This window comes from Raphanus sativus, chromosome 2 (assembly GCF_000801105.2).
Source record: "Raphanus sativus cultivar WK10039 chromosome 2, ASM80110v3, whole genome shotgun sequence".
NCBI lineage: Eukaryota > Viridiplantae > Streptophyta > Magnoliopsida > Brassicales > Brassicaceae > Raphanus > Raphanus sativus.
In genome coordinates, this window is record NC_079512.1 from 29,968,345 (window position 1) to 29,993,916 (window position 25,572).

Here is a 25,572-nt window from a genome sequence, read left to right on the forward strand (position 1 = left end):
AATATGAAATCCAAGTTGATGTGTGAATTCACTACTAACCTTTATTTTTTTGGTTTCTACTACTCTAACATGCAAACACAAGTTATTTAGGGAATATAATTGAAACAGAGAAATACGACCAAGGCAGCCGATAATCTTTGTCGGCTAATGCAATAAAGGTAGATGATTATTAAAGTTGTTAGCTTTAAAGTGTATAATAAAGAAGGTAATTAGTTTGATAATAAATAAAATACTATAGAGAATATTACAGAGAGGTCGCGTAGGCATATGACCCTGGAAGAATCTGAATTCCTTTCTTTTGGTCTGCTAACGATAAAGCTTTTTTCTTACGCAGTACCCGTCTGAAAACATAGACATGATAGTCCAGTTTCAAATTAGAATATGACAGAATTAGTAACCAAATCACGTTGACATAAGCGATTAGTTAAATACATTTATTATAATGTAACGATTAAATGTAATGGTTTTTAGTAATTTTTTTTATTTAGGTAGATATAACTTATTTATTTTGCTTCAGATTTGATGTTTAGTCAAGAATCACCAAAGTAAATTTGACACGTCAAATTGTAAAAAGAGTCTAATCATCATTTCATCACCACATCATTTTGAGACCACTGATGGGGGAGGTGGATCACTGGTCGGCTACCTTTACATACTTTTATATACTTCAAATTCAAGAGATAATGTGTTTAGCTATAATACTTTTTATGCACAAAAGTTATATGTCAAAGTTATTAGATCCATCAACACTGAAAACAACACTTTTGCAGCTAATGGAGGTGACATATGAGTTAGTTTAACTTACGAAACGAACTTCATTTTAACGTCTGAATTAAAGCCATCAGCTTAAATCATACGGACAAAACAAAACCATTACAGCCAATTCTAGATTTTGAGCTATATGATTAGTTGAGATGTAGCAAAAAAAATTATCTTTAATTTTTATCTACAACAACATACATATCAATTATGATTTATATAGTTTTTAAGCTAATTTTGGTGTGAACTAGAAGAATTAGTCTGCTGGAGATACCTAAACGGCCTATACGAGCCATAATAGTATACTTAATCACCTTTATTAGACTAAGCATGCAAGTACATAAGCGACGCACAATACTCTTATATCTATCTTGTGTTCTTGTAAACTTAACTTACATTGAAATCATCCCCAGTAATAGAATCTTTTTATGAAAGTACCATTGGTTTAGTAGTTTGATTAATGATTCATTCAAGCTTTCACACCAAAATGTCCGGGTTGCGAGTTCCAAAGAAGATGAAATATGCACTTAGTGTAAAAAATCTTATAAGATATATTAATCATGGAGCAAATAATCTAATTTCAGTGTTGAAAAAATATAATATCTTTGTTCATGTGGTAAACCACATTAAATCTCAGAACATCTATAACATTTATTTTTCCCTTAGAATCGAACAAAATGGGATAAAAACATTTATATTCCGAATATATTTTCCATATATAATGGTATAGCATATCTTTCTTATCACAGAATTGATTAGATATCAACAAGTTGACAGTTTTTGTGGGAAAACTAAATTTCTTTGCTCTTTTTTGCAGTTTGTTGTTATATTGTTTGGTCTGCTCATGGCTTGCGAGAAATAGAATAAATAAAAAATGAATTTAACTAGAAGAATAAAAATAAGCAAAAGAAAGATGAAACAAACTTAGTTTAATGTCTCCATCAGTTTGAAGATTAAAAGTCTTCATTGTCCTAAACAATTGAGAGAGAGAGAGAGATGAAGGTTGCAGCTCGATCAAAGGGCTTCTTTAGTTCGGAGGTCTTTCGATTACTTGTCTTCGTTGTCATTGACATCCCTAGTCAACATCCATCACATCGTTCCTGTTTAGGTCAATGCCACGATCCACATTGCTAGTGTTAACATTCATCGTAACGTTCCCGTTTAGGTCAATGCCACGATCCACATTGCTAGTGTTAACATTCATCGTAACGTTCCTGTTTAGGTCAATGCCACGATCCACATTGTTATTGTTAACATCCATCGCATTGCTCCTCTCTAGGTCAATGCCAAGATCCACGCCGTTATTGTCAACATCCATCGTATCAGTTCTGTTTAGGTCAATACCATAATCTTCACTGTTACTGTTGTTGGTGTTGCCTGAGGGATCATCTTCGCTATCCTCGATTATGAGATTGCACTTGTTGATGGTGACAGCGTCGAGAAGGCCATATTCCCACAGTTTGATCATAAACATTCTCCAGCATCTGAATGTTTTTGAAACACAAAAGTTGTTATTGTCTTCAATTTTTTTATTTGAACGTCTGTATATATATAGGAGCGGAAATTTACGAGTGGAGTGGTTTGGATTCGGTAAACTCTTTCTTGTGAAACTTTGAAAACGCTTCACATGCCCAAGGAACTTGACCATCCGTGATAACCCTGAAAACAAAATCATTAAGAAACATGCATGGAATCTAGGACACATATTCTGGTGGACTAATCTATTCAAGATTATGTGGATATATTAGATCAGTTAATTCTTGAGATAGCATGAATCTCACATTAAACATACGCCTATATATGACTGTGTGTGTGTGTGCACTGAAATGTGTAAGAAAAGTATATTACCTTTGCTTTCTTACAAATGAGTTCCAAAGACGCATGAAGTTCTTTCCAGTCGGGCTCACATCCTCAAAATTATCAATCCTCTGCAGCATTTTTTGAAGTTTTCAAAAGCCATTAGCACATTACGTTGTATACCATAATCTTTTTCGTTATTTATTTAATGAGTGCGGAAAGAAATCATGGAATACATGACGATCTGCTAAGTCTGCATCTTCATCATCGACTTCATCTTCGCTGTCTCGATCAGACATTACTTCCTCAAGTGTCATTGGCTTTGTCACAGAAACATGCAGTTTTTGGTTAGTAAACAATAGAATATAGACCACACGGGGATACAAACAGAAGCATATGTAAAATAATTGAGCAAGAACAATCAAACTAGAATATTGTGAACTGGGACCAACTATATATACTTTGATAAGATATCATAACGTGCAATTCAAAGAACATGCAAAAGAAGTCGGTAATGGAACTAATTGATTCACCTGAAGTGTTCGAGAATGATAGAACTGGCGTGTCTGGAGAAGTGAGATGCTGGAAGAAAATTTCTCAGTCAATACGACAGTACAATAAACACTTATTCATAATAGCAAGAACAATTAGGAACAACATGGAATGGTAAACAAACCTTCTTGTCTTAGCAGCAGGGCCCTCAGATTCGCTAGCCCCAGAGCCAGAAGATTGACCTATCTCTGGTACATTCATCATTGCCTCAGGATTTCCTAAACATTTTTGTACATCAGTTACGTACGGACTGTTAAATCAAGACACTGTATCAAGCGCAAAGCCAAAAAGGAATACCACCAGGACGAGAAGAGATATTACTATTGTTCAGCAAGGAGGTTCCAGTTTCTGTGTCATCGGCTAAAAAGGGAGGATCCAATGGTAAAATGGTTACATTAAGCCGCTTGGGGATATTTCTACCACCTATTTGTCTACGCTTGAAAGTGTTTGAGCTGCAAAACATTATGGTTAGGTTTATAAAGATGTACTGACAATATTAAAGGAAGGAGTTTTAGCAAAAAAAAAAATATTAAAGGAAGGAGTTGCTGCTGTTAATTAAGAGCTTCTGAAAGATACCAAAAGGAGAGAGGCTCAAATTTTTCTCGATTGTTTTCTCGGTCCTGGTGTAAAAAAGATGCAATATCAACTTATATTTTCAGCAGTTGTAACTTGTAAGGTTTTCCCAAGTTACCAAGTTTATAGAAAATGACCTCGGTTTCGAAAGCATCAAGTCTTGCAGTGACATCAACTGTCTGGTTTTCTTCTGAAGTCTACAATAGGAAAGACCCTCTTTAACTATAATTTCATACATAAAAAGAGACATAGCAAAACAAGAGAGTTCCATTTGAACCACATACCATGAACTCAAATTCAAGTATTTTATGAAATGAATTCAAGTGAAGTTGCAGCCCCTGCACACATACACAAGAACAATAGATTATAAACTCCATCTGGAACACGTTTTCTCAGTTAAACAAGAACACAACATATGCAACCGCATGCAACTGCAAACTAGCATAACATGAAACGGCATGTATTATTTAGGCCTCGGTAGAAATAATTGCCCACCTTGAAGCTACCACATTGCATATAGCAAAAGGGACAAGAGCAGTTCTTCGTAACTGCACCACAATATATACATAAAAATAAAATAAAACTAGAGAAACATAAAGAGAGAGTTACATGGAATTACAGAAAGAACAGAAACTAACTCACCTTGAGTTTTCTTCACTGTATTATCCAAGTCCTTAAAGTTGAAAACTACCATCCCAGCAGATGCGGACCTAACCAAAAAAAAAAGACACAAAAATTTACGTGCGTACCATGAAACATAAAAGACGTATTGAAGACAACAAGAAGTCTAATACCTTGTTTCGCAATTTTGTTGATATTTGTAGTTCAAGTTTCTCCGAAGAAACCATGGCTGCATAACACACAGTTAATAAAACATTAGACGCAAAACAACACATTTTCGCCATGAGAAAGACTAGAGATCAGCTTAATGCAAAACCCAAACTACAGTCTACACATGAGATGATAGAGAACATTTTGAAATTTGTTAACAAAATGGATTCAGAGAAAGGAAAGCAATTCATTACTTTGCATGGAAAGTGACGTAGAAGCATGTCGTATAGACTAACAGGTTTCAAATACATCCAGTTCTCGTCATCACGTGATGAATAAGCTCGGCTGTCTTTTTCCTGACTCATTTTTGAATGAAGTTTCTGCAATAGAAAAACCAACAACAAACGGCGTTCAATATAAGAAGGCAATCTTCGAATCAAAGACTGAGACAATGAGAAATCAAGATCTAAGAGATAAAAGTTCAAATATAAAAGATATCATCAACATTTTGGACAATAGGAGAGAAAGCTAGAGAAATATGAGAAGCTGCAGAGAGAAAGTAAAGACCTGATCGGAGAGAGTAGGATGTGTTCGAAGAAGAAGAGAGGTAGAGAGAGATTATATGATGAGGATGAGAATGAACTTAAAGACATGACTACGCCAAATTCAATGTTTCTTTTTGGTCTTTCTTCTCTGAGATTCTTTCCATTTGACTTTGTATTTTACTGTATTTTGTTTCCTTTACATGAACGCACCTTATAATTAACTAGTCCACTGTATTATGATAGTAATAAAAAGCTTATTTTCCTATATACTACAGATTTTATACCTATTATATTATGATAGTAATAATATAAAAACAAACTATTTTCATATAAAGTACAAATATTTTAGAACATGTATACTATTTATTATAAGTAATAAAAGAAAAAATCTGAATTTCCTATATAATTTAAATTATATTTTCCTATTTATATACTTTTATAATTATTATTATATTATACTAGAAAGCTGAACATAATTATCTTTTCGTGGTTTAGCAATAATCATGACTTAATACGATTAGGAAACAAATGCAAGTCGGAAAAAATCAATGACGGAAATCAACCCTTATCATTGTTTCTCTAGAAATATACTTGTTATGAATAAATATGACTTCTCCTTGCAATTTCACATATAATCCCAGCAGTCACATATCCCCTTATCTTAAATATGACTTACATATAATCCCAGCAGTCACATAATCCCAGCAGTCACATAACCAATATTATAACATTATAACATTTAAGTATTGATACTTATCATCACTAGAATAGCGCATGACGCGGATTATTACCTAGTGTTCAATGAAAAATCACATATATTCAATGAAAGTTGCGTATGTTCACATATGTTCAACGAAGAATTATGTGTATGTTCGTTTATAGAGTTATTTATATAACTATTGGTTAATCAAAACAATTGGTATGCTGCCTAAGATGGGTGCAATCCGACCATAAGCTAATAACAAACCAGTTCGATATCTTGATGCAAGGGAGATCAAAGTTGTATCATATCAACTGTGAGATTGGAGATAACAAAAATGCAGACAAATATTTCTACAAAAAAAATGATGAAGTTGATAAAATAGCTATGAGGGTAAAATCCATAAATCTCACTAATTTGACAATGATGGTGTGTGTATGAGGAATTAAGAGGTCTCTCACGACATATTCGGTCTCTTTTACTCTGATACCATTTTAATAGATCTAAATTCAGAAGCGTGTAAACCGAACACATTGTTAGCATAGTTTTGTGATGAATATTAATTATTGCTATTAGGAGAAAAAATGTAAGAGTCGAGGAGGAAATCCCATATGGAAATCAACCGCTTCTCGCTGCCGCGGACAGTATACGGCTAGGGATAATGCCACCACCGAGGTCTAGTTCGCTACTGCCACCTACTACTACTGAGGTCTAATTCCCACTTTCTCTGACTGATAACATTGATATTCCAAGCGAGAACAGAGTCATCCCCCTTTCCGGTGGAGGAAAGCCAACAAGAAGATCCAAAAGAAGAGTAAACATAGATAAAAATAGAACTAACCAAATGTAATTGACCAAAGAAATCTGTGGAAATAAGATGAAACCAAAAAGAATTTATGTGATTATATGACTATGGTGACTTTATACCCCTACAAAACGTAGTTATACTTCATCAATATTGAATTCTATAAAACAAAAAGATTTATAAATGATCATCATCGTTTCTTACTTTGTTAAGAACTTCTCATTAATAAAAGATTCATTCAGAATAAATTCTGCAAAAACATTTTACCAAAAAAAAACGTGCAAAGGTGATCTGTATATATAAAATGTCTAACATGTGATTTGAAAAATTCAAATATTATTTTGTCAAAAAAAAAATTCAAATATTATTTCAAATTATTATTTCTTTGAGTAGTGATTTCAGATTTGTTGGTTGGTGTTATGAACCGACTGGTTCAGGTGGATGTTTATCCAAAAGATACTAGTAGGCTTTGACCCATTATTGGCCCATCTTGTAGTCCCTATATAAGGAGTTCATATTCGACATTAATAAGACACACATTCACAACACGTTATCAGCACGAGCTAAGCTCAAAACCCTAGCAAAATTCGTAGGTCACCAAAAACCTTAAAAACTAACCGCATCTTAAAACGGTCATATCTCCCTAACCGTAATGACCTAGACGGCTAGCCACCTATCAATCTGAAGATCTCGACGAGACGAAGCCAGCGCCGCTAACCTCGCGAGGATCCGATCTCAGACGCGCCGGCACGCTCTATTTTAGTACGCGCCGTCAATTATTCAAGAACCCTAATTTTGACGCAATTTCAAATCGATCGTTCTCTCAAACCATAACGATCCAAACGACGTGCGATATACCAAATTGAAGATCTTGAAGAGAAGAATCCATAGCCGAAAACCTCGCGTCGATCAGATCTCAGACGCCCTGCCAAACTCTGTTTTAGTGCGCGCCGTCAATTGGACAAGAACCCTAATTTTAACACAACTTCAAATCGATCGTTCTCCCAAACCGTAACGATCCAGAAGACGTGCGACATATCAATTTGAAGCTATTGAAGAGGAGAATCCAACGCCGCAGACCTCACCTCAATCCGTGATCAGATGCGTTCTCTACGACAGCTACAAGCCGCACCGTCAAAATCAGAAATAAATCTAAGGCTGCAAACTTTTCTCTATAGTTTTGTTTACAGCCCATTATTTTTAATCTTACTAACTATTTTTTTGATAAATTTGTTTAAGGAAAACAAAGGATCCCAGTAAGATCAGGTTAATATTTCCAAAGAAACCAAGGAGCAGATCGAGTTAATCCAAAGGTAAGTCATCAAACCCTAATTGTTTGAATTATCCGATTTTTATAAAAATGTTTGAGGTTGAGATTAGAACTTTAGCGAACTCGTATACCCTGGTTGATTGAATCATTAGGTTGCTAGATTTGATATAATAAATTTGTTTAATAAACAAACCCTAAAGTTCATGAAATTTTAAAACTTTATAAAACCCCAAACCGAATCGGATTATGAAACCCTCTAAACCATATCCGACTATTAAACCCTAATCTAAACTGGTTTATGAAACTTATCAAAAAAAACCAAATCCGAATTGTGAAAACATTAAACCAAATCAGTTTATAAATCCCTAAACCAATCGATATTATAAACCCTATTTTGGTTGATAGACCAAATCAAAAATAGAAAGTTTCCATTTTTTAGAAAGTTTCTATTTCTAGAAAGTTTTCATTTTTAGAAATTTTCTATTTCTAGAAAGTTTCCATTTCTAGAAAGTTTCCATTTCTAGAATTCTCTGGAAAACTTTTGAAATCAGTTCCTCAGAACATATTACTAAGATCTAGCTTATGAAACACTAAATATTTCAGATGTCGAATTCCTCCATCATAATATCAGGAGAAAACTACTTGCAATGTGTGCAATGGGCACAAGATATTAAGACCGTACTTGAGTCTGATAAACTATGTGAACGCTTCACAAAGGGTAACATTGCAAGGAAGATAGAACTCCTGAACACTCGCCATCATCTCTGTCTAAAACTCAAAAGTCTATATCTAACCGATGATCCCTCAAAGCTTTGGACAGATCTAGAAAATAGAAATTGTATCCAAGAGGTTATACATACCAAAGCTTTACGAGAATGGATCAACCTCAGATTCCGAGACTATAAGTCTGTGGGAGAATATAACTTTACACTGCTCAGAATAGTTTTCGAAATGAAACTATGTGGTGAGGTAGTGACTGATGAAGATATGTTGGAAAAGACATTCTCCACCTTTCACCCTACCAACTTGTTGTTAGTACAACAATATAGAGAGATGGGTTCTACTACCTATACATCTCTAATAGCAAGATTGTTGCAAGCTGAGCAAAATCATGAGTTGCTAATGAGCAGTAGTGAAAGAAAGACTACGGGATCAACTCCATTGCCACTGGCTATTGCACTACCAGCCGGCAAGGCTGACTTAGAAACCAACCATGTCAAGAGAGGATATGGACGTGGGGGATGGTCTAAGTTGTGCAATAATTGTGGAATGAAAAACCATTCGGGACAGAGATGCAAAACTCCCAAGTATCTAGCTGTTCTTTATGAGAAAAGCTTTAAAAGAAAAGCCAAGGTGGTTCGGAAAGATGAAGGAAAATTGTCAAAGATATTCTCATGGATCAAGAAGAATGTGGTCGGATGGATCACAAGAAAGATTAATCCAGTGAAGCATAAGAGAATAGATCACCATGATGACTCGACATCAAGCCCTTAGTGTTCTTACTTAGTTATTTTCCTTTAAACATTATTCACTTCCTTTGGTTGCTATCTTTGAAAGAATCAATAAATAAAAGCTTTTATATCATAAACAAAACGTCCATTCATGTGAATACCTTTATGATGTACAGTGGATCAAACCACAGACATCTTAAGACACAAAATCCACGACCAAATATCCTATTGCCTCAAAGGTACACAAAGAGAGGACATGTACAATATAGAGGTCGTGTGCATTGTATTCACATTTGAGGCTATGTACACAAAAAGAGGACGTGTACAATAATCATTCTTATAAGTGAAAGACTTAAGAATTGATGAATGGATAGTTTCATAATGAATCCATGGGCAAAAGAAACAAGTGTTTCCTTAAAGAGAAACCGCCCAAAGAAGATTATGATAGCAAAGACTACAAGTCTTGGTAAAAGCTAAGTGAACTCACGTCTAAAAGTATTCAAATATGATATGTCCATGGGGGTAAGTGTTAATCACTCCATGTAACATGAACATACACAATATTGAAACATCAAAGAGTTCACAAGAACAAAGATAGACTTATCCCATTCGGATTAAACCAAAGATAAAGGAAAACATGTTACTTCAAAATATCCAAGTGAATATCGATTAAAGTGCTCACGTCCCAAAATGGTTTGATAAACATTATCTGATCATGGAGAATGTAGAAAACATCTCATGACTCAATGTAGACGTGAAAATTCACAATGAAAGGAAAAGAATAGAAAAGAAGTAAACTAAAGGCAAAGGAAAAGGTCCCTTATAAATCGCCTTAAAGACTACATGTCTTGATATATGCCAATGAACTCACGTCCAAGTGCTTCATAAGCATGAAATGTCCATGAGGGTAAGTGTATAGCACTCCATGATACATGGACATACATAAGAATAGACGTGGATGAGAAGTAAAAGAAAGATGTTTCACCCTACAGTTGAAACTAAGAGCAAAGAAATGAGTTCCTTTCAAAGAAAAGACTATATGTCTTGATATGTTCGCATCCTAAGCACTCAAAGAGTATGATATGTCCATGGGGGAAGAATAAGAATAAAACACACCTTTTATTCTGCATGGACATACACACACAGAAGTGAACATTGATACCCATCCCATTAACTGAAACAGGTCAAAGGCCAGACACACCTCATCTTAGCACATAAAGAAGTGCCACTTATAAATTCTATCGCTCCACCACAGAAATATAAGATGAGAGGATGGGAATAGATGTTGGATATTATATAAGTTCCCCATGTTTCTAAGTACCTTGAGCCATCCACGGACAAGTTGTTTAAAGGCTAGGTACACGGATAGTCACCTCAGTGAATCCGAACATCCAACATTAAAGGGAAGCTGGATAATAGAAAATTATATGGAATCAAAACATCCTTATATTGGCAAGATCCTCAGACTCTAGAATGAGTTCTAGAAGTCCATAAAGTTTATACAAAAGCTAGCTTAATATAATTGCCAGATTCCTGACCCGAATAGAATGACTAAGTCATTTCTACCAGCTATGAATGCACCAAATAAGATTTGATGTTCAAGAGAACACAATCAAGTTGCTACTGAATCTAAACAAGTTAGATCAATAAGTTCTAAAGATAAGATCCCTCGGATATTAAAGTAAGGTGCAAATCCGTGGATGAGGGACTCCTAGACATAATCAAAATGTACATGTACAAAACTAAAACAGTGATCACGGATGAGGAAACCATAAGAAATGGTTGTACCTAAGGTACCTAATGATGTTTGGGACGCCAAACTTCAGGGTATTGAAGGCTACAATGAAACCTCAAAGAGTTAATTCATGTCTAGGACTCAAAGGAAAAAACGAGCTCGAGATTAATTATATACTATGCATGCAATGTAGCACCTGAGATTATTAATGAGGATCATGAACCCACGTCCATAGATGAATGCATTCAACAAGAGATTAAGATCAAATGGATAAGGAGACGTGGAGTTAAGTTCATAAAGAAAGAGAGGTTTTGGTCCTATAGTTCGGACACCTCTAGACAGAAAACCAGTTGGACAGGAATGATTATTTGTGAGTAAAAGAAATCAAACATGGTGAGATAGCCAAGTATAAGGCACGACCATATGCACAAGGATCTCACAAAGACCAGGAATCAATTATAAAGGAGACATACTCCTTGTGGTGGATGCAACAAACGATTAGATTCCTAGTAAGTCTGGCCATAAGAAAAGATATTAGACTTTCGGTTTAAAGGATGTAGAAACCGACTATGAATAAGTCCACTGGATAATGAATAGAAATGAAAGTCCCAGAGGATATTGAGTTGCCAAATGCAACAAGTTCTCGAGAACTAAAGTGTACAAGTGTATGTTAATGATCTAAGAATATCCTAGGAACCTCTGGAGAGATATCTAAAGAAAGAATGAAAGATTCGGGACAAATAAAGTTTTGTTTGGGCTACAAGATTGAAATCTTAAAAGGATTGAATCCTTGTACATCTAAAGGTCCTAAAATGCTTTAGCATAGACCAATAAGTAGTCCCACGTCCCATAAGTCCCTTGTTTCGGACATGAGACCCATTGGTCGAAAGAAGAACAAAGAAGTTGTCTTCTGGTCCGGATACAAACCGATTATAAGTCCCATGGTCGTATGATTGTTTTGGCTTGGACTTAGACCTGTATGGTCTCAAGAAGGACATGATAGATGTCCTTAGCCACGGATCTTTTGATCCTAAGATGGACAAGGAAGAAGTCTTTTGGTCCATAAAGTTATTTGACGCCTTACCTTGATGAGTTTGGCCAGTCATCCTAAGTCGGATAGATGCCATGAGCATCTTGTCTTTGATATATCCAACCATAAGACAATAAAATTGAATTGTCTTATACTATCCAAGTCATACCTTAGTGCCTTTAAGGCCCTACACGTCCGGACATAACTTTGTCAAAGCATACACGTTCCTTACTCAAATGCCATTGGGCGTTTGATGTAGTTGGTACTTCCGGACATGAGCATAAGTATATATGGTTGTTTAGATCCGACCATGAGGCACTGGGACATGATGTTAAAACATCTTAAGTTACCTATATAAGGAACTAAAGGTTTGAGATTATTTTATACTAACCAAACCCAAAGATGTGTTTGCTTGGTTTTGTTTTTGATTATGATACAGGTTATAAATTGGATCCATACATGGATAGTTCTCAAACAAGCAGTATGCACATGTTGGAAAACAAATATGAAGAAGTACGAATCCAACCAAAGACATGTCAATCGGCTTCTTCACCATGTCTACAACAGCACCACGTCCATGAGACCTTCCTATCAATCCAGGACGTGCACATTAGAAGATCAGCTCAGAGACTTGGCGCCCATGGAGTTACCACCAGTCTACTCATGCGCCAACCTCAGGAGCATATACGGAGGTACAAATCAGGGGAAGTGATACATGTTGTACTCTTTTTCCTTCACCATGGTTTTGTCCCACTGGGTTTTCCTGGTAAGGTTTTAATGAGGCAACACCAAGTAATTGGTAAAGTGTATCACGAGCCCAAAAAGGATTTGGTATCTAGCGAACTCAAGATGAATTCAACATCCAGGGGAAGTGTTATGAACCGACTGGTTCAGGTGGATGTTTATCCAAAAGATACTAGTAGGCTTTGACCCATTATTGGCCCATCTTGTAGTCCCTATATAAGGAGTTCATATTCGACATTAATAAGACACACATTCACAACAGTTGGGAAATAGTACTTACGTCCGGTTCCTTCTCTATTAAACAAAAAGTACTATTTTTATCTACTATTAAAAAGTTTTACTAGATCCATTTCATTAATTACATAATATGATATGATAATCAATAAGAATATTCATAATAAATCAATTTTAACTATAAATTTGATTTTTTTGTTATAACAAAATTTGTTGAGAAAAAATCTAACAAAGTATTACTAAACCTTTTAAATATTTTTAGTTAAATAATGCATTTATTAATTTCATAATTAAGTTATACAATATTAGTAGAAATTTATATTAATTAAATTTTATTATAAATATATAATAAATTTTCTATTTTATGAAGTTGTAATTATAGTCTATATTATGTTAAATAGAAGTATTATATAAATTAAATATGATAAATTATATTAAATTTATAAATTAACCTATTTATTTCTTTAAAATGATTTCATTTAAATAAATTATTATCTACCATTAAAACAAGTTCAAATTTGTTAATCATATCATATTTTTATACAAATAGAGATATTAACATATATTAAATATTTATTTCTACAGCTATGTATTTTCAAAAATTATATATTGAAGAATATTTTTTATTTGATTATTTCAAATTATGAAAACTATAAAATATAATAACAATTGCTAAAAAGGTAAAATTTATAAAACAAATCACTATATTAATAAAATAATAAGAAGCCTAAACGATAAGATTAAAGAGTTATAAAAATATAACATTAAGATATAAATTATATATTTAAAATTTTATTATAATATCAAATTAAAACATATGAAATAAAAAATATATATGCACGGATGTGCAGAATAAACTCTAGTTCTTATATATTATATGAGTGCGAGAAATACATGGAATAGTGACACCTATATGCATTTGGTATTTGGATGTAACATAAATATTGGACCTGTTATTTTTTCTATATATATTTGTATAAATCATTGAGACCATTTCTAATGTATTTTGATATTTTCATCTTTCAAATAGAAGAATTCTATAAAAAAGTGGATATACTCCGATGTATTTCTCTAAAATAATAATTTTTATTTTGTAAAGTAAAAAATAGAAGAATACTATTTTTTCCTCCATAAATAGAGAAAAAATACAGATCTCTATTATAGAAGAAGAAATAAATGTGAATTTGAGCATTTTCAACTCTAAATGCTATTATAGATGCGAAAATATCAATGAGTTGGAGATGCTTGGACGCATGACCCATGTTGTTGTTATTTTTACTTTGTATATTTTAGAAGAAAATCAAACTGTTTAAAATGCAAAAAAAATATTTGAAAATAAATTTTAATAAACTTTTTATATATTTTATAAAAAATAAAATATCAAATTATTGTAACTTAAAAGTAATTTTTTTTTCAAATAACATTTAATTTTTTTTTTCTACATAAAACTATTTAGAAAAAAATCCATAAAACTTGTAACAAATCTTACTCAAATCTCAGATTTTCTTGGATTTTCTCAAATCTTGAATTCTCCTCTCAAATCATCAATTCAATGTCTCATTTTTTTCTTCTACTTAATTTGGGTTTGTGTTTTATTTTTTTGTTTAATTGAAGGTTGACCTAACTTTTTCCGTGAAGAAGGAATACAGTGACAGGTTTGGGTTAAATAGATTCTCTTTTAAGATGAAGATGATGTCTGATCTTCCAAGGGAATGGCTGAGGAGGTGTAAATTTTTAGTTGTCGTCAGTTTTTAGATTTTCTGTAAACTTTTGACTCACTGTTTTCTTTTTCGTTTTTGAAACATTACACTCTCTTTTACTCACCACTATTCAAACTTTACTCTCTTATTTGAGTCTTCTCTGAGTTCATTATTTCCTCATCTCTGATCATAATCTTAGTTGTCACAAAATCTGTAATAGATAAATATTAACAAGGTTTAAAAGTTTTTTTTCTAATAACAGTCGTGCGATTTAGGATTCTCCCAACGGTATGTTTTTGTGAGTAAAATCGTTGTTTGTGGAACCAGACGTTCGCTTGATGTTCTGTCTAGAAACCGATTAGTTTGTTCTGTTATATGTCATAAACCCTGAGAAATGCTTTCTGGCTTCAACATTCATCAGCCATGGAAAATTCGTTTCTTTTCTCGTTCCATCGGAAACCCAAATGCCATTTTCGTGGGATCACGTTCGTCTTCCTCTCTTCCATCCCCAGAGCCATCGACTAAACCTTCTCCTGATCAAGACCGGATCTTCCCGTTGAACAAGATTATTGCAAGAATTATTGAAACATATGTCGTAGATTATAAATTGAATACTTATGCTAAATATTTTATATATTTTGATTTTTTTTTGTCATGTATATGTTTTGAATATGAATAATTATATTCCTAAATAAATTAATTTGAAATTTATATTAAAAATAAATATTAAATTTGTTAGGTTATATTATATTATCACCCTCTAGTAGTCCAAAGTACAGTGGTAATCAAGATAAAAAAAATCTGAAGGTCCATACTAGATTTAGTTTAGTTTTAGTGGAAACCAATCGGATTGAGATTTTTAGGTCGCTATCTCCTTGTGTCGGTTGTTGTTTTTATCTACTATCTATCTAGCCGCGGCCGGGAATCACAAACAGGAAAATATATATTCCCTTTTATATTTATTTTTTTCTCCTAATTAAGTTGGGTTTGTGTTTTTTCTTTTTCTTGTGTCTTAATCGAATCATTATCCTTGAGAGTTTCTGCGTCTTCGATTGTTATATATCGAGAGGCTGAAGAAATCTGTAATCTCAGGACAGAACGAGAACAAGTAAGTTGCTTTGTTCTTTTTTTTTAATTGAAGGTTGACCTAACTTTTTCCGACAAGAAGGAATATTGTGACTAGTTTGGATTAAATAGATTCTCTTTCAGATGAAGATGAAGATGTCTGAATCTTCCAACAGAAGTGACTGAGGAGGTGCTCTGTCGAATTCCCGTGACATCTTTGAGACCTGTCCGATCTACTTGCAAAGAGTGGAACACGTTGTCAAGATGTGGGGTATTTGCAAAAAAGCACCTTGCTCATCAAGCAAAAGTAGCAGAAGAAGCAAAGGAGGACCCCCTTGTGGTGATGATGATGGATTGTAGGGTTTATTTGATGAGATTCAATCTTTCCAACATCAAAAACAACAACAACGTTGAATCATGTGTAAAGCCTGAAGCTAAGCTAAACTTATTGGCCCAGACGGTTCAGATCAAATCGATGTGTGTGAAATCTTTCACTGCGACGGTTTATTGTTATGCATTCCCAAAGACCACTCCAGGCTCGTGGTTTGGAACCCTTATTGGGGGCAAACCAGGTGGATCGAGTGCACTCATAATTACCACTTACAGCCTAAGCACATGGTGGACAAGTATACGTATGCTCTTGGGTACGACAGTAGCAGTAATTCCCACAAAGTCTTGAGACTTATTGATTATCCCACTAAGTTTGTTGAGTTCAAAATCTACGAATTCAGTTCTGATTCATGGAGGATTCTTGATCTCCTTCCTCGAGACTGGATGATAGGAGGATGGGGTGAACGTGGCCTATCTTTAAAGGGAAATACCTACTGGTTTACTTATGATAACAATGATAGTTTCTTAGTCTGTTTTGATTTCACAAGAGAGACATTCTGGTCGCCTTTGCCTCTACCGTTTGAGAATGCTTATCCTCAAGATACTGTGAGTCTATCTAGTGTTAGAGAAGACCAGCTTGTGATTTTATTCCAGCCGTGGGATATATTGATATTGGAGATTTGGATTTCCACTAAGATTGATGAGCCTAACGCCTTGTCCTGGAACAACAAGATGTTCTTATCGGCGGATATCAGACAGCTCATTCCGCCATCTGCGGGTTTCTTCATCGATGAGGAGAAGAAAATCGCCGTGGTTTTCGATAAAGACACAGATATACAAAACCCCACTCGTGAAGTAGCTTACATCATTGGAGTTGATGGATCCTTCAAAGCAGCAGATGTCAGAGAATGTGCAGACAAAGTTAGTAGCGCAATTGTTTGCTCATATATTCCAAGCTTAGTGCAACTTAATTAGTCCACCTATTTATTATCTGTTTCTTGCTTATTTTACTTCCTCATCTTCCTTGGTTAAGAAAGACTAGTACTCAAGATTACTCATATATTTATTTTAAGTTTTGTTTTTCATCCTTGTTTATGTTTTTTGCCGTATTTGACTTCCTTTCACAGCATCATGCTTAGACCAAAATTGTCTTCTCATTCTTACCTTTGCAGGTTTGTGTGAGTGCCTCTCTTTTTGTCTAATGTTTTGATCATTCTAAAGAGTAAGATCGGTGTTTTGTGGCTTCACTCTTTCATAAACATTCCTAATTTGGTTTGAACTAATCTCCCATTGCATTCACCATAATCCCAAAACCTTTTCTTAGCCATGACCTTCGATTCCGTCCGGGAGTTCCTAGCTGGAACAATTGACATGTATCCAGGGACGAAGGAACACTTACGTTTAATATTCTGTTTTTCACATTTTTAGATTCATTCAGAATAAATTCTGCAAAGGTGATGTGTATATATAAAATGTCTAACATGTGATTTGAAAACTTCAAATATGATTTTAGATTATTATTTCTTTTGACTAATGATTTTAGATTTGTTGGTTGGGAAATAATGCTTACGTCGGGTATTTTTATATATTGAATGAGTACCATGCAGAAATTACATGGGAATAGTGACCTATATGCATTTGGTATTTGGATGCAACATAAATATTGGACCTGTTCTTTTTTTTTCTATATATTTATATAAACTTAATGTTTTGTCCGCACATACAGATATAATTTTTCATAGATACTTATGAATAAATGTACTATTAGTTTAAAATAAAAGTACAGAATTAATTTTATACTATTTTATAAACTATTTCAAATCTTTTAGTATAATAGCAAATCTAATTATTATATGTGTATATATACTACTAATTATAGAAATTAACAAATGAGAAAGAAAGATGTAGATAAACACAAAATAAATATATGAAATTATCTTTTTTTTCCCAAACACGTTTTTCATGATTTTTTGAGATAAAATTTATAATAGAAATTGTAATCATCTAAATAATAAATAATATATTATTCCACTACAAAAAAATCAGTGAATTGTATCACTTAAATAGTATCACAAAAATAAGTGATACTATTTTAAATTACTTATTAAAAAATGACACAAATATATATAATTTTGAATCAATTAGAACAACTGATGTTCTTATTAATTAATTTAGCATCAATTCAAATAAAATGATACAATTTACATGAATTTGTATCATTTTAACAAAACTGATATCGTTATATAGATTTATATCAATTCAACAATTGATACATTTATTATTTTGTTTAACATCACTTATTAAACTGATATATAATTTAAATCAATAAAGGACTGATGCTAACAAAAATTATATAAGTAACTTTAATAGAAATAATGTCATTTTCTCTTAATTTGCATCAATTAAAATACCTGATATAATAAAATTAGTTTAGATCGATAAAATAAGTAAGCTATTTATTAACATCTATAATTTTTTATATAGTAGAATTCTCTAAGTGATCAGTTACAGTCCCTTGAAAAATGGAACCACTACTACAATCCCATAAAACGTTAACAAATTAATTAAAAAAAATAGCATCAACTAATAGAGAAAAAAAAAAGAATACGAGAAATAGTATAACTGATTCTCCTATACTTGTGGCTTTATAATGTCCGTGGCTTTAATCTAGTTAGATCATGTTATTATATTACTGATTCACCTCTGCATACGCTTTTCTCTCCTCTCAAAATCCTCATCTTCATCTTTGTTTCTTTCAATTTCTTTATCAGTTTAAAGTCATTGTATGTGTTTCTTCTTATGAAGAACTTCAAACAACAACTGGAATTTTCTACTCAGCCAAATCTGATTGAAATTTCTTAGAGGTATTTTTTCTTCTTCTCTTGGTTCACATTTTTAGAAGATTACAAGTTTTTAGAAATTTCTGTTAATGGTTTAAGTATCCTTTGTTACTAGGATCAGGGGCATCTAAAAAGTATTGATGGAGATGAAGTTGATTCAAAAATGGAGGAAGAATAGAAGTCCGAAGGATATTGATTGATTGAGAGTTCTACAATGAACAAGAAGAAATCAAGAAGAAGGATCTCAATATTTTAACTTTTATGGCAAATTTTGTTTAAGCATTGAATTTTTTTTTCTCTTACTTTTTAACTTGTAAGATTATATTTTCAAAATAAAAAATAAAAATGTTAATGTTAATAAAAATATTCTCTTTAGTTTATATATTGGCGAAAATGTATGTATTGTACAAATGATAATACTATTCTTAATTAATAATTATAAATTATATAATTACGAAATCATTTTAAAATAATATTAATTTTTATTCGATTAATAATAAATGATATAAATAATTTGAATCAATTACTTTAATTGATGTTAATATTAACATCATTTAAAAAACTGATGTAGTTGTTAATATCATTTTTTTGCAACTGATACCTAATAATATCACTTATAATAATTGATGTAAATATTTATTATTTTTACATCATTTACTATTAAATTGATGTAAATTATTTGCATCACCACTTTCAGAGTCATTTATTTAAGTGATGCAAAATTTTTTTACATCATTTATAAGTAATGCCAAAATATAAAATAAATGATGTTAAACACCTCTTTTTTTGTAGTGTTCACTAAAGATATCAAAACTTTAATCAATCTAATTAAAAAATATTTATTAAAATTAATGACCCAACCTAAAATCATGGAAATGATAAAAATAAATAAACAAATTTAGTTCTCAGTTAATAGTATAGATCACTGACGCGTGACCAAAGTTGTGGAAGTCGTGAGTCAAGCTTGTAACGTTTCCGAAGACTTCTTCCTTTTTCCCGTACAAGATCTTGATATATGTAACTAATAGCTAATATAGTGGATCCACAGATACTTTGTTTTTTTTTTTTTGCTAAATGGAAAGGTACTTTGTTGTTAATGATATTCCTGTCTAGGATTCAAAGTTTAGAAATATATACACAAAGTACCCGAAATCGTAGATTTATGACGTTGAGAATTCTTGAATGTTGAAAGGTTGCTCAGTTGGACCAAAGACGTCACTTATATACGTCTGCAATATGATGTAACAAATAATGTAAGAAAAAGTTAACGAAATTTGTTGTTTCTTTCAAACATTTGTATTGTTATGAGACAAAAGTACAAGATTTCTTCATTTGAGTTTAGTCTGGTCCGTCGATCATGTGGTCTTTTAATTTATTGTTTCTACAGTTAATTCTCTTTTCTGAAGTAAAGGTCTTTACACCATCAAAATTTTAAAACTAAGCATGGAATGGAAGATGGAATTTTTTTCTTATGTAGAATTTTTTGATCCTGTCACCAAACAGAGCTACGCTGTCAATAAATATAATGTTCTAAATATGTCTGACATGCTTGTTTGAAATACATTAATCTTGAAACCATAACTTTTTCACTTTCACACCTTTCTTCAACGGATGTCCACGGGGACTTTCACTTTCACACCTAAACTGTTGTTTTTTTTTAGTATTAAAAACAAACCTAGTTCGTACATAACGACGACCGGAGGTACAAAAATAAATTATAAATTGTATTACTTGACCAACTCTGTGACACAATCAAAAGATAGTCCTTTCAGTTCGTCAAAGTTTATATCATATTATCCTACGCGGTGTTTTGATTTCTATATTTAAAAAAAAACTATACAATTACAAGAATGTTATGATAGACTACATGATCATCAGCAAATTAAACTAAAAAATATTAGGAAATGGGAAACGCGGCATACAAATTGATACATGGTGGGATTTATTTATAACAGCATATCCGTAAGTGCTTAAATAGGATGTCATGTTAACTTTTAAAACAACGGTTCGTTGTTTTCTACGGATTGTACCTTCTACTAGCTAGTGTGCTGTTATCTAAAATTATATTGTATAGTTTCTTACATTTCGGCCACATTACAACCTCATGCGTTGATGACTGAGGTCCCTACTAGTTTAAATACAGCGGTTACGGATGCAGGAGTTTGTAAATGCAAGTGGTTGCGGTTTCAAGCATTATTTAGTGTTTTGTATGTCTACCACAACGTTTAGAAATTTTTGCGTTTACATGATATTTGTGAGTAGTTGAATATGAAATATTGCAACGGTTTAATATGAGATATTGCAACGGTTTAATAATAAATTACTAATATAAACATATTATAACATTATAAAAATATAAAAATATAAAACATATTGTTGTGATAAAATATAGTAATTATTAATATAGTATGATTAATAATAGTATTATGTTTATTTTTTTTAATTAAATGAAAGTTATAATTTTAATATTTTTTTGAAAATTATATTAAAACTTTTAAAGAATATTTTGTTTCGTTTTATACATGTATATATCTTAATATATGTATGTATATTAATTTTTAAAAAATTCTAGTGAATATTTAGTTTAAAGTTTTTATAAAATAAATTCTGATACTTTTTGTGAATTTAAATTAATATATAAAGTGTGTATATATTTTTGTTTTAAATATTTTTATTTTTAAAATTTTGACTTAAATTTTTAAAATTTAATTTTATATTTATTTATCCATCCGCAAACGCTAAGTAGAACTAGTTTTTTATTTTAAAAAGTTTAGAACGGTCTAAAATAATTTGTATCAGTTTATATAATTATTTTAAAATGCTGTCAATCGTTAACAATCACAAAAACAGTTTTTGTGGATAGTAGAAGAAAATCAATCAGATCCTAAATAACAAGTAACCAGTTTCACGGTAGTGTTGATCCTCGAATGGTTTGTTTTTGTACAATATTAAATAAATAAACATACTGCAGTACGGTCATCATAGTACCATTTGTGGTTTATCTATTGTATCATTTGCATGTGCAAGGAATAATAGCAAGACTTTACTTGAAAACCCACGGATCTTTTTAAAACTTGTAATGGAAACGGTCCAAAATTTTCTAGAAAATAGCCAGCCAATACTGGTCCTAAAGAATTTCAATATTCCTTAAAACAGAAAGGATGGAAACAAATCAAATAAAAACAAAGTCAAGTCAAACAAAGTAGGGTAAAAATAGTAATAAAATTCAAATACAAATCGAAACAGCTAGCCACCATCAACATTTGCATTTAAATACATGATCATACTTTTTTAGCATTTCTCTTCTTGTCAACATAATGACCTGAGCTCTCTCTCTCTCTCTTTCCACAATCGCTCATGCAGATACTTACGCCTAACACCGACTTATTCCATGCACAACGTAGACATTTTACATGCAGTGCAAAAACCTCGACGTTGATCCCAACGAAGCCACTCTCCGTTTCTACGGCGAGGAAAACAAATAGAGAACATCTCAGAAATCTTGAGAACGTTCTTAAAACCTCCTCAACCTCTACAGATACTCACGACAATAATGTATCTTCTAGCCAAGTACTTAAGACGACAACGTCAACGTCTAAGTTACTAGGAGGTTTGAACTTAGCGAGAATCTGGCCTCAGATGAAGGCCGCCGTCGACGAAATGTCTCCGAAACATCTAAAGCGGCTTCAAAGACTTCTCTCAAAATCATCCGAGGAGCGTTCGCCCAAGAGTAAACTCGGGTCTAAATGGCGGGAGCTACACGGGTCGAACAACTGGGCCGGGTTGCTTGATCCTCTAGACGAGGATCTCCGGCGAGAGCTCGTCCGTTACGGAGAGTTCGTGCAGGCGGCTTATCACGCGTTTCACTCCGACCCGGAAGGCTCGCCGAGAGACGTCGACGCGTTACCTGACGGATCATTTAAAGTGACGAAGAGCCTTCACGCCACGTCATCCGTTCGTTTACCTAAATTGATCGATGACGTGGCGCTTGATCTGAGGTGGATGACTAAACAGACGAGCTGGGTTGGGTACGTGGCCGTCTGCGATGATCCGACGGATGGGGAGGTGATGGTGGTGGGTGAAACCTCTGCTTCCTCACGGTGTCTTCATCCGCTTCCACGTCGGACTTCCTTAGGTAAAGGCGTCAACTTTGTCGGTGAAGATGACGTCAAATTCACCCGAGTCTTGATCAACGGCTGAGATTCAACCGTAGACAGATTCTTGATGGACGTCTCGGTTGATGATGATGATGATCGGGACCTCCATGGGATCGGAGAAGGAAGCACATCGCTGTTATCATCACCGAGACACTTGAGCAGCTCTCTCTTTGATCTAACTTTCTCCCACGGGCCGCCGGAGTGATCGGAAACACGAGAGTAGTTCAAGCTACGAACAGGCAAAAGCAGAGGCTTTTCTCTCACCTCTGAGCTAACTCGATCGACGAACCGAGTACTCTCGTTGTCTCTGGAAAGAACAACCTCGGGAGTTTTCATCTGGTACTTGTTCCTCCACGTCTGAATCTTACTGGAGGAATCATCGGACGGCTCTGATTCACTCTCGTGACCCACGTTGAAAACAGAGGATGATACTTCAAGAAGCTTAGGAACGTAGACATGCGGATTATTAGTGTTGTTGTGATCGTGATCGCTTGATCCGCCGCCTCCGTCGTAGTTTCGACGACTGAGGAGGCCGTAAGAGACGGCGAGTCCGACGAAGATGAGGTGGAGAAGCTCGAGGAGTCTTGTTTGGTTTGCGAGCTCTGGTGTCTGAGAGAGGAAGACAGGTACGATGGAGCAGAACACGGCGAGGATCAGGGCTTTGAAGAGGAATCGAGAGTAGAATTTTCTAGGGTTTTGATCTTCTTTGTTACCCAATTGGGTTGTCTTCTTGGAGCTTCTTCTTTCCACCATCGGAGAGAACATTAGTGTTTGTTGTAAAGGTTCTTTATTTGGGAGATGAAAAAATGATTCGGAAAGACAAAAGAGTGGAGAAATGCTAAGACTTAGAGGTTAAGTTCTGTTTTTTTTTTGGGGTTTTTGAAATATAATGTAAGAAGAGGAAAGACATTGGATAGAACAAAATATGAAATCCAACTTTATGTGTGAATTCATTCACTACCAACTTTTTTTTTGGTTTGGTTTCTTAATACTATTCTAACATGCAAACACAAGTTATTTAGGAAATATAAAATTAACAGAGAAATACGACCAAGGACAATCTTTGTCGGCTAATGCAATAAAGGTAGCAGTTTATTAAAGTTGTTAGCTTTAAAGTGTATAATAAAGAGGGTAATTAGTTTGATGATACATAAAATAATTTAGAGAATATTACAGAGAGGTCGCGTAGGCATATGACCCCGGAAGAACCTGTATTCTTTTCTTTTGGTCTGCTAACGATAAAGCTTTTTTCTTACGCAGTACCCGTCTGAAAACATAGAAAATGATAGTCCTATTTCAAAATAGAATATGATAGAATTAGTAACCAAAATCACATTGACATAAGTGATTAGTTAAACACATTTATTATAAGTTTAACGACTAAGTGTAATAGTTTTTAGTAAATAATTTATTTAGATATATAACTTGTTTTAGTCAAGGATCACTGAAGTAAATCTGACACGTCAAACTGTAAAAAGAGTCTAACCATCACCACATCATTTTGAGACCACTTTGATGGGGGCGGTGGATCACTGGTCGGCAACCTTTATATACTTTTAATTACTTCAAATTCAAGAGATAATATGTTTAGTTATAATACTTTCCTACGCATAAAGTTGCATGGCAAAGTTATTAGATCCATCAACACTGAAGACAACACTTCTGCAGCTAAGAGAGATGGCGTATGAGTTAGTTTAACTAACGAAACCAACTTCATCCTAACGTCTGAATTAAAGCCATCAGCTTAAATCATACGCACAAGCAAAACCATTACAGCCAATTCTAGATTTTGTGAGCTATGTGATTAGTTGGGATTCAGGAAATGATTTTACCTTTTATTTCTATCTACAATCATATAAATACCAATTATGATTTATATAGTTTTCAAAGCTAATTTTGGTGGGACGTAGAAGAATTAGTCAGCTGGAGATACTTAGCCAACGAATCGTTCATCGAACTAGAAAAGTGAGGAAAAAATATTTCGACAAAAATAAAGAAGATTTGCTTGATATCTCTGATGATACCAAAGATTTCTTTGATCTGCATGTAGTTGTTATAGCTTTGATGAGTTGTCAGTATATCAGAGCTTCGAAAGCGCTAGGTTTCCTGCAGAGAGAATACATGATCGGAGAGCAATCGCCTCAGCGATAAAAGGGAAATTCACTAGATCATGTGTTGTAGCCCCTTGATTGATGTAAGATCCGGCTGAATCTGTTAGAATCCAAGCAATTCCAACTCTTTTTGACCGTTTTTTCTAGGCCGCGATGATCTACAAGTCGTGATTGAGGTGTCATCCATCAAGTGTTGCAGGGAAATTTCCGATTGATTTTTTTGTCATCAACATAAACAAATTCACATAGACTCTATAAACCAAGTAGGTAGCTCCACATCCATATGAATGACGAAACACAACTGCTTTTTGGCACCACGTGCAAGCTCCGCTTTTATGTTTTTCGCTCGAGGTAAGTAGATGATGTCTGAGCTATATTTTTTCTTCTTCATGGTCTTGAGATC

General features: G+C 33.5%; 4 protein-coding genes and 1 long non-coding RNA gene across 5 annotated transcripts; 3 read left to right on the plus strand and 2 right to left on the minus strand.

Annotated features, from left to right (window-relative positions):
- Positions 1-1,790: 1,790 nt before the first annotated feature.
- LOC108839402 (polycomb group protein VERNALIZATION 2-like) lies at positions 1,791-7,391 on the minus strand. Its single transcript, XM_018612171.2, has 14 exons — positions 7,361-7,391; positions 4,707-4,918; positions 4,476-4,531; positions 4,324-4,391; positions 4,177-4,229; positions 3,966-4,019; positions 3,819-3,878; positions 3,685-3,728; positions 3,430-3,560; positions 3,229-3,326; positions 3,090-3,152; positions 2,608-2,687; positions 2,329-2,418; positions 1,791-2,243 (listed from the first exon to the last, which is right to left on the minus strand). The coding sequence occupies exons 1-14, from the start codon at positions 7,389-7,391 to the stop codon at positions 1,835-1,837; spliced, it is 1,449 nt and encodes a 482-aa protein (XP_018467673.2). The 3' UTR covers positions 1,791-1,834.
- Positions 7,392-12,493: 5,102 nt separating this feature from the next.
- On the plus strand, positions 12,494-17,218 carry LOC108839403 (putative F-box protein At3g23420). Its single transcript, XM_057004305.1, is given in 4 exon segments — positions 12,494-12,680; positions 15,702-15,774; positions 15,888-16,167; positions 16,170-17,218. Coding segments are annotated over 4 exon segments (1,407 nt in total). The 3' UTR covers positions 17,037-17,218.
- A 1,443-nt stretch (positions 17,219-18,661) lies between these two features.
- LOC130507992 (uncharacterized) lies at positions 18,662-19,265 on the plus strand. Its single transcript, XR_008942654.1, has 2 exons — positions 18,662-18,925; positions 19,017-19,265. It is a non-coding gene; the product is annotated as an uncharacterized LOC130507992 (long non-coding RNA).
- A 2,993-nt stretch (positions 19,266-22,258) lies between these two features.
- Positions 22,259-23,101, plus strand: LOC108830998 (phospholipase A1-Ibeta2, chloroplastic-like). The gene has a single exon (XM_057004306.1). The coding sequence runs from the start codon at positions 22,259-22,261 to the stop codon at positions 23,099-23,101; it is 843 nt and encodes a 280-aa protein (XP_056860286.1).
- A 3-nt stretch (positions 23,102-23,104) lies between these two features.
- On the minus strand, positions 23,105-23,811 carry LOC108831000 (uncharacterized). Its single transcript, XM_057004307.1, has 2 exons — positions 23,239-23,811; positions 23,105-23,191 (listed from the first exon to the last, which is right to left on the minus strand). The coding sequence occupies exons 1-2, from the start codon at positions 23,809-23,811 to the stop codon at positions 23,105-23,107; spliced, it is 660 nt and encodes a 219-aa protein (XP_056860287.1).
- Between the last annotated feature and the right edge of the window lie 1,761 nt (positions 23,812-25,572).

What these genes read in the sequence shown, in the direction of transcription:
- LOC108830998 (XM_057004306.1), top strand. Translation starts at nt 22,259, where the DNA reads ATGCAGATACTTACGCCTAACACCGACTTATTCCATGCACAACGTAGA.
- LOC108831000 (XM_057004307.1), bottom strand. Translation starts at nt 23,811, where the DNA reads ATGGTGGAAAGAAGAAGCTCCAAGAAGACAACCCAATTGGGTAACAAA. An exon ending in CCGGCGGCCCGTGGGAGAAA is followed by an intron (nt 23,192 to 23,238) that starts GTTAGATCAAAG and finishes TGATGATAACAG; the next exon opens with CGATGTGCTTCCTTCTCCGA.
- LOC108839402 (XM_018612171.2), bottom strand. Translation starts at nt 7,391, where the DNA reads ATGGATTCTTCTCTTCAAGATCTTCAATTTG. An exon ending in CAACAAAATTGCGAAACAAG is followed by an intron (nt 4,392 to 4,475) that starts GTATTAGACTTC and finishes TTTTTTGGTTAG; the next exon opens with GTCCGCATCTGCTGGGATGG. An exon ending in TTGATGCTTTCGAAACCGAG is followed by an intron (nt 3,729 to 3,818) that starts GTCATTTTCTAT and finishes TTTTTACACCAG; the next exon opens with GACCGAGAAAACAATCGAGA.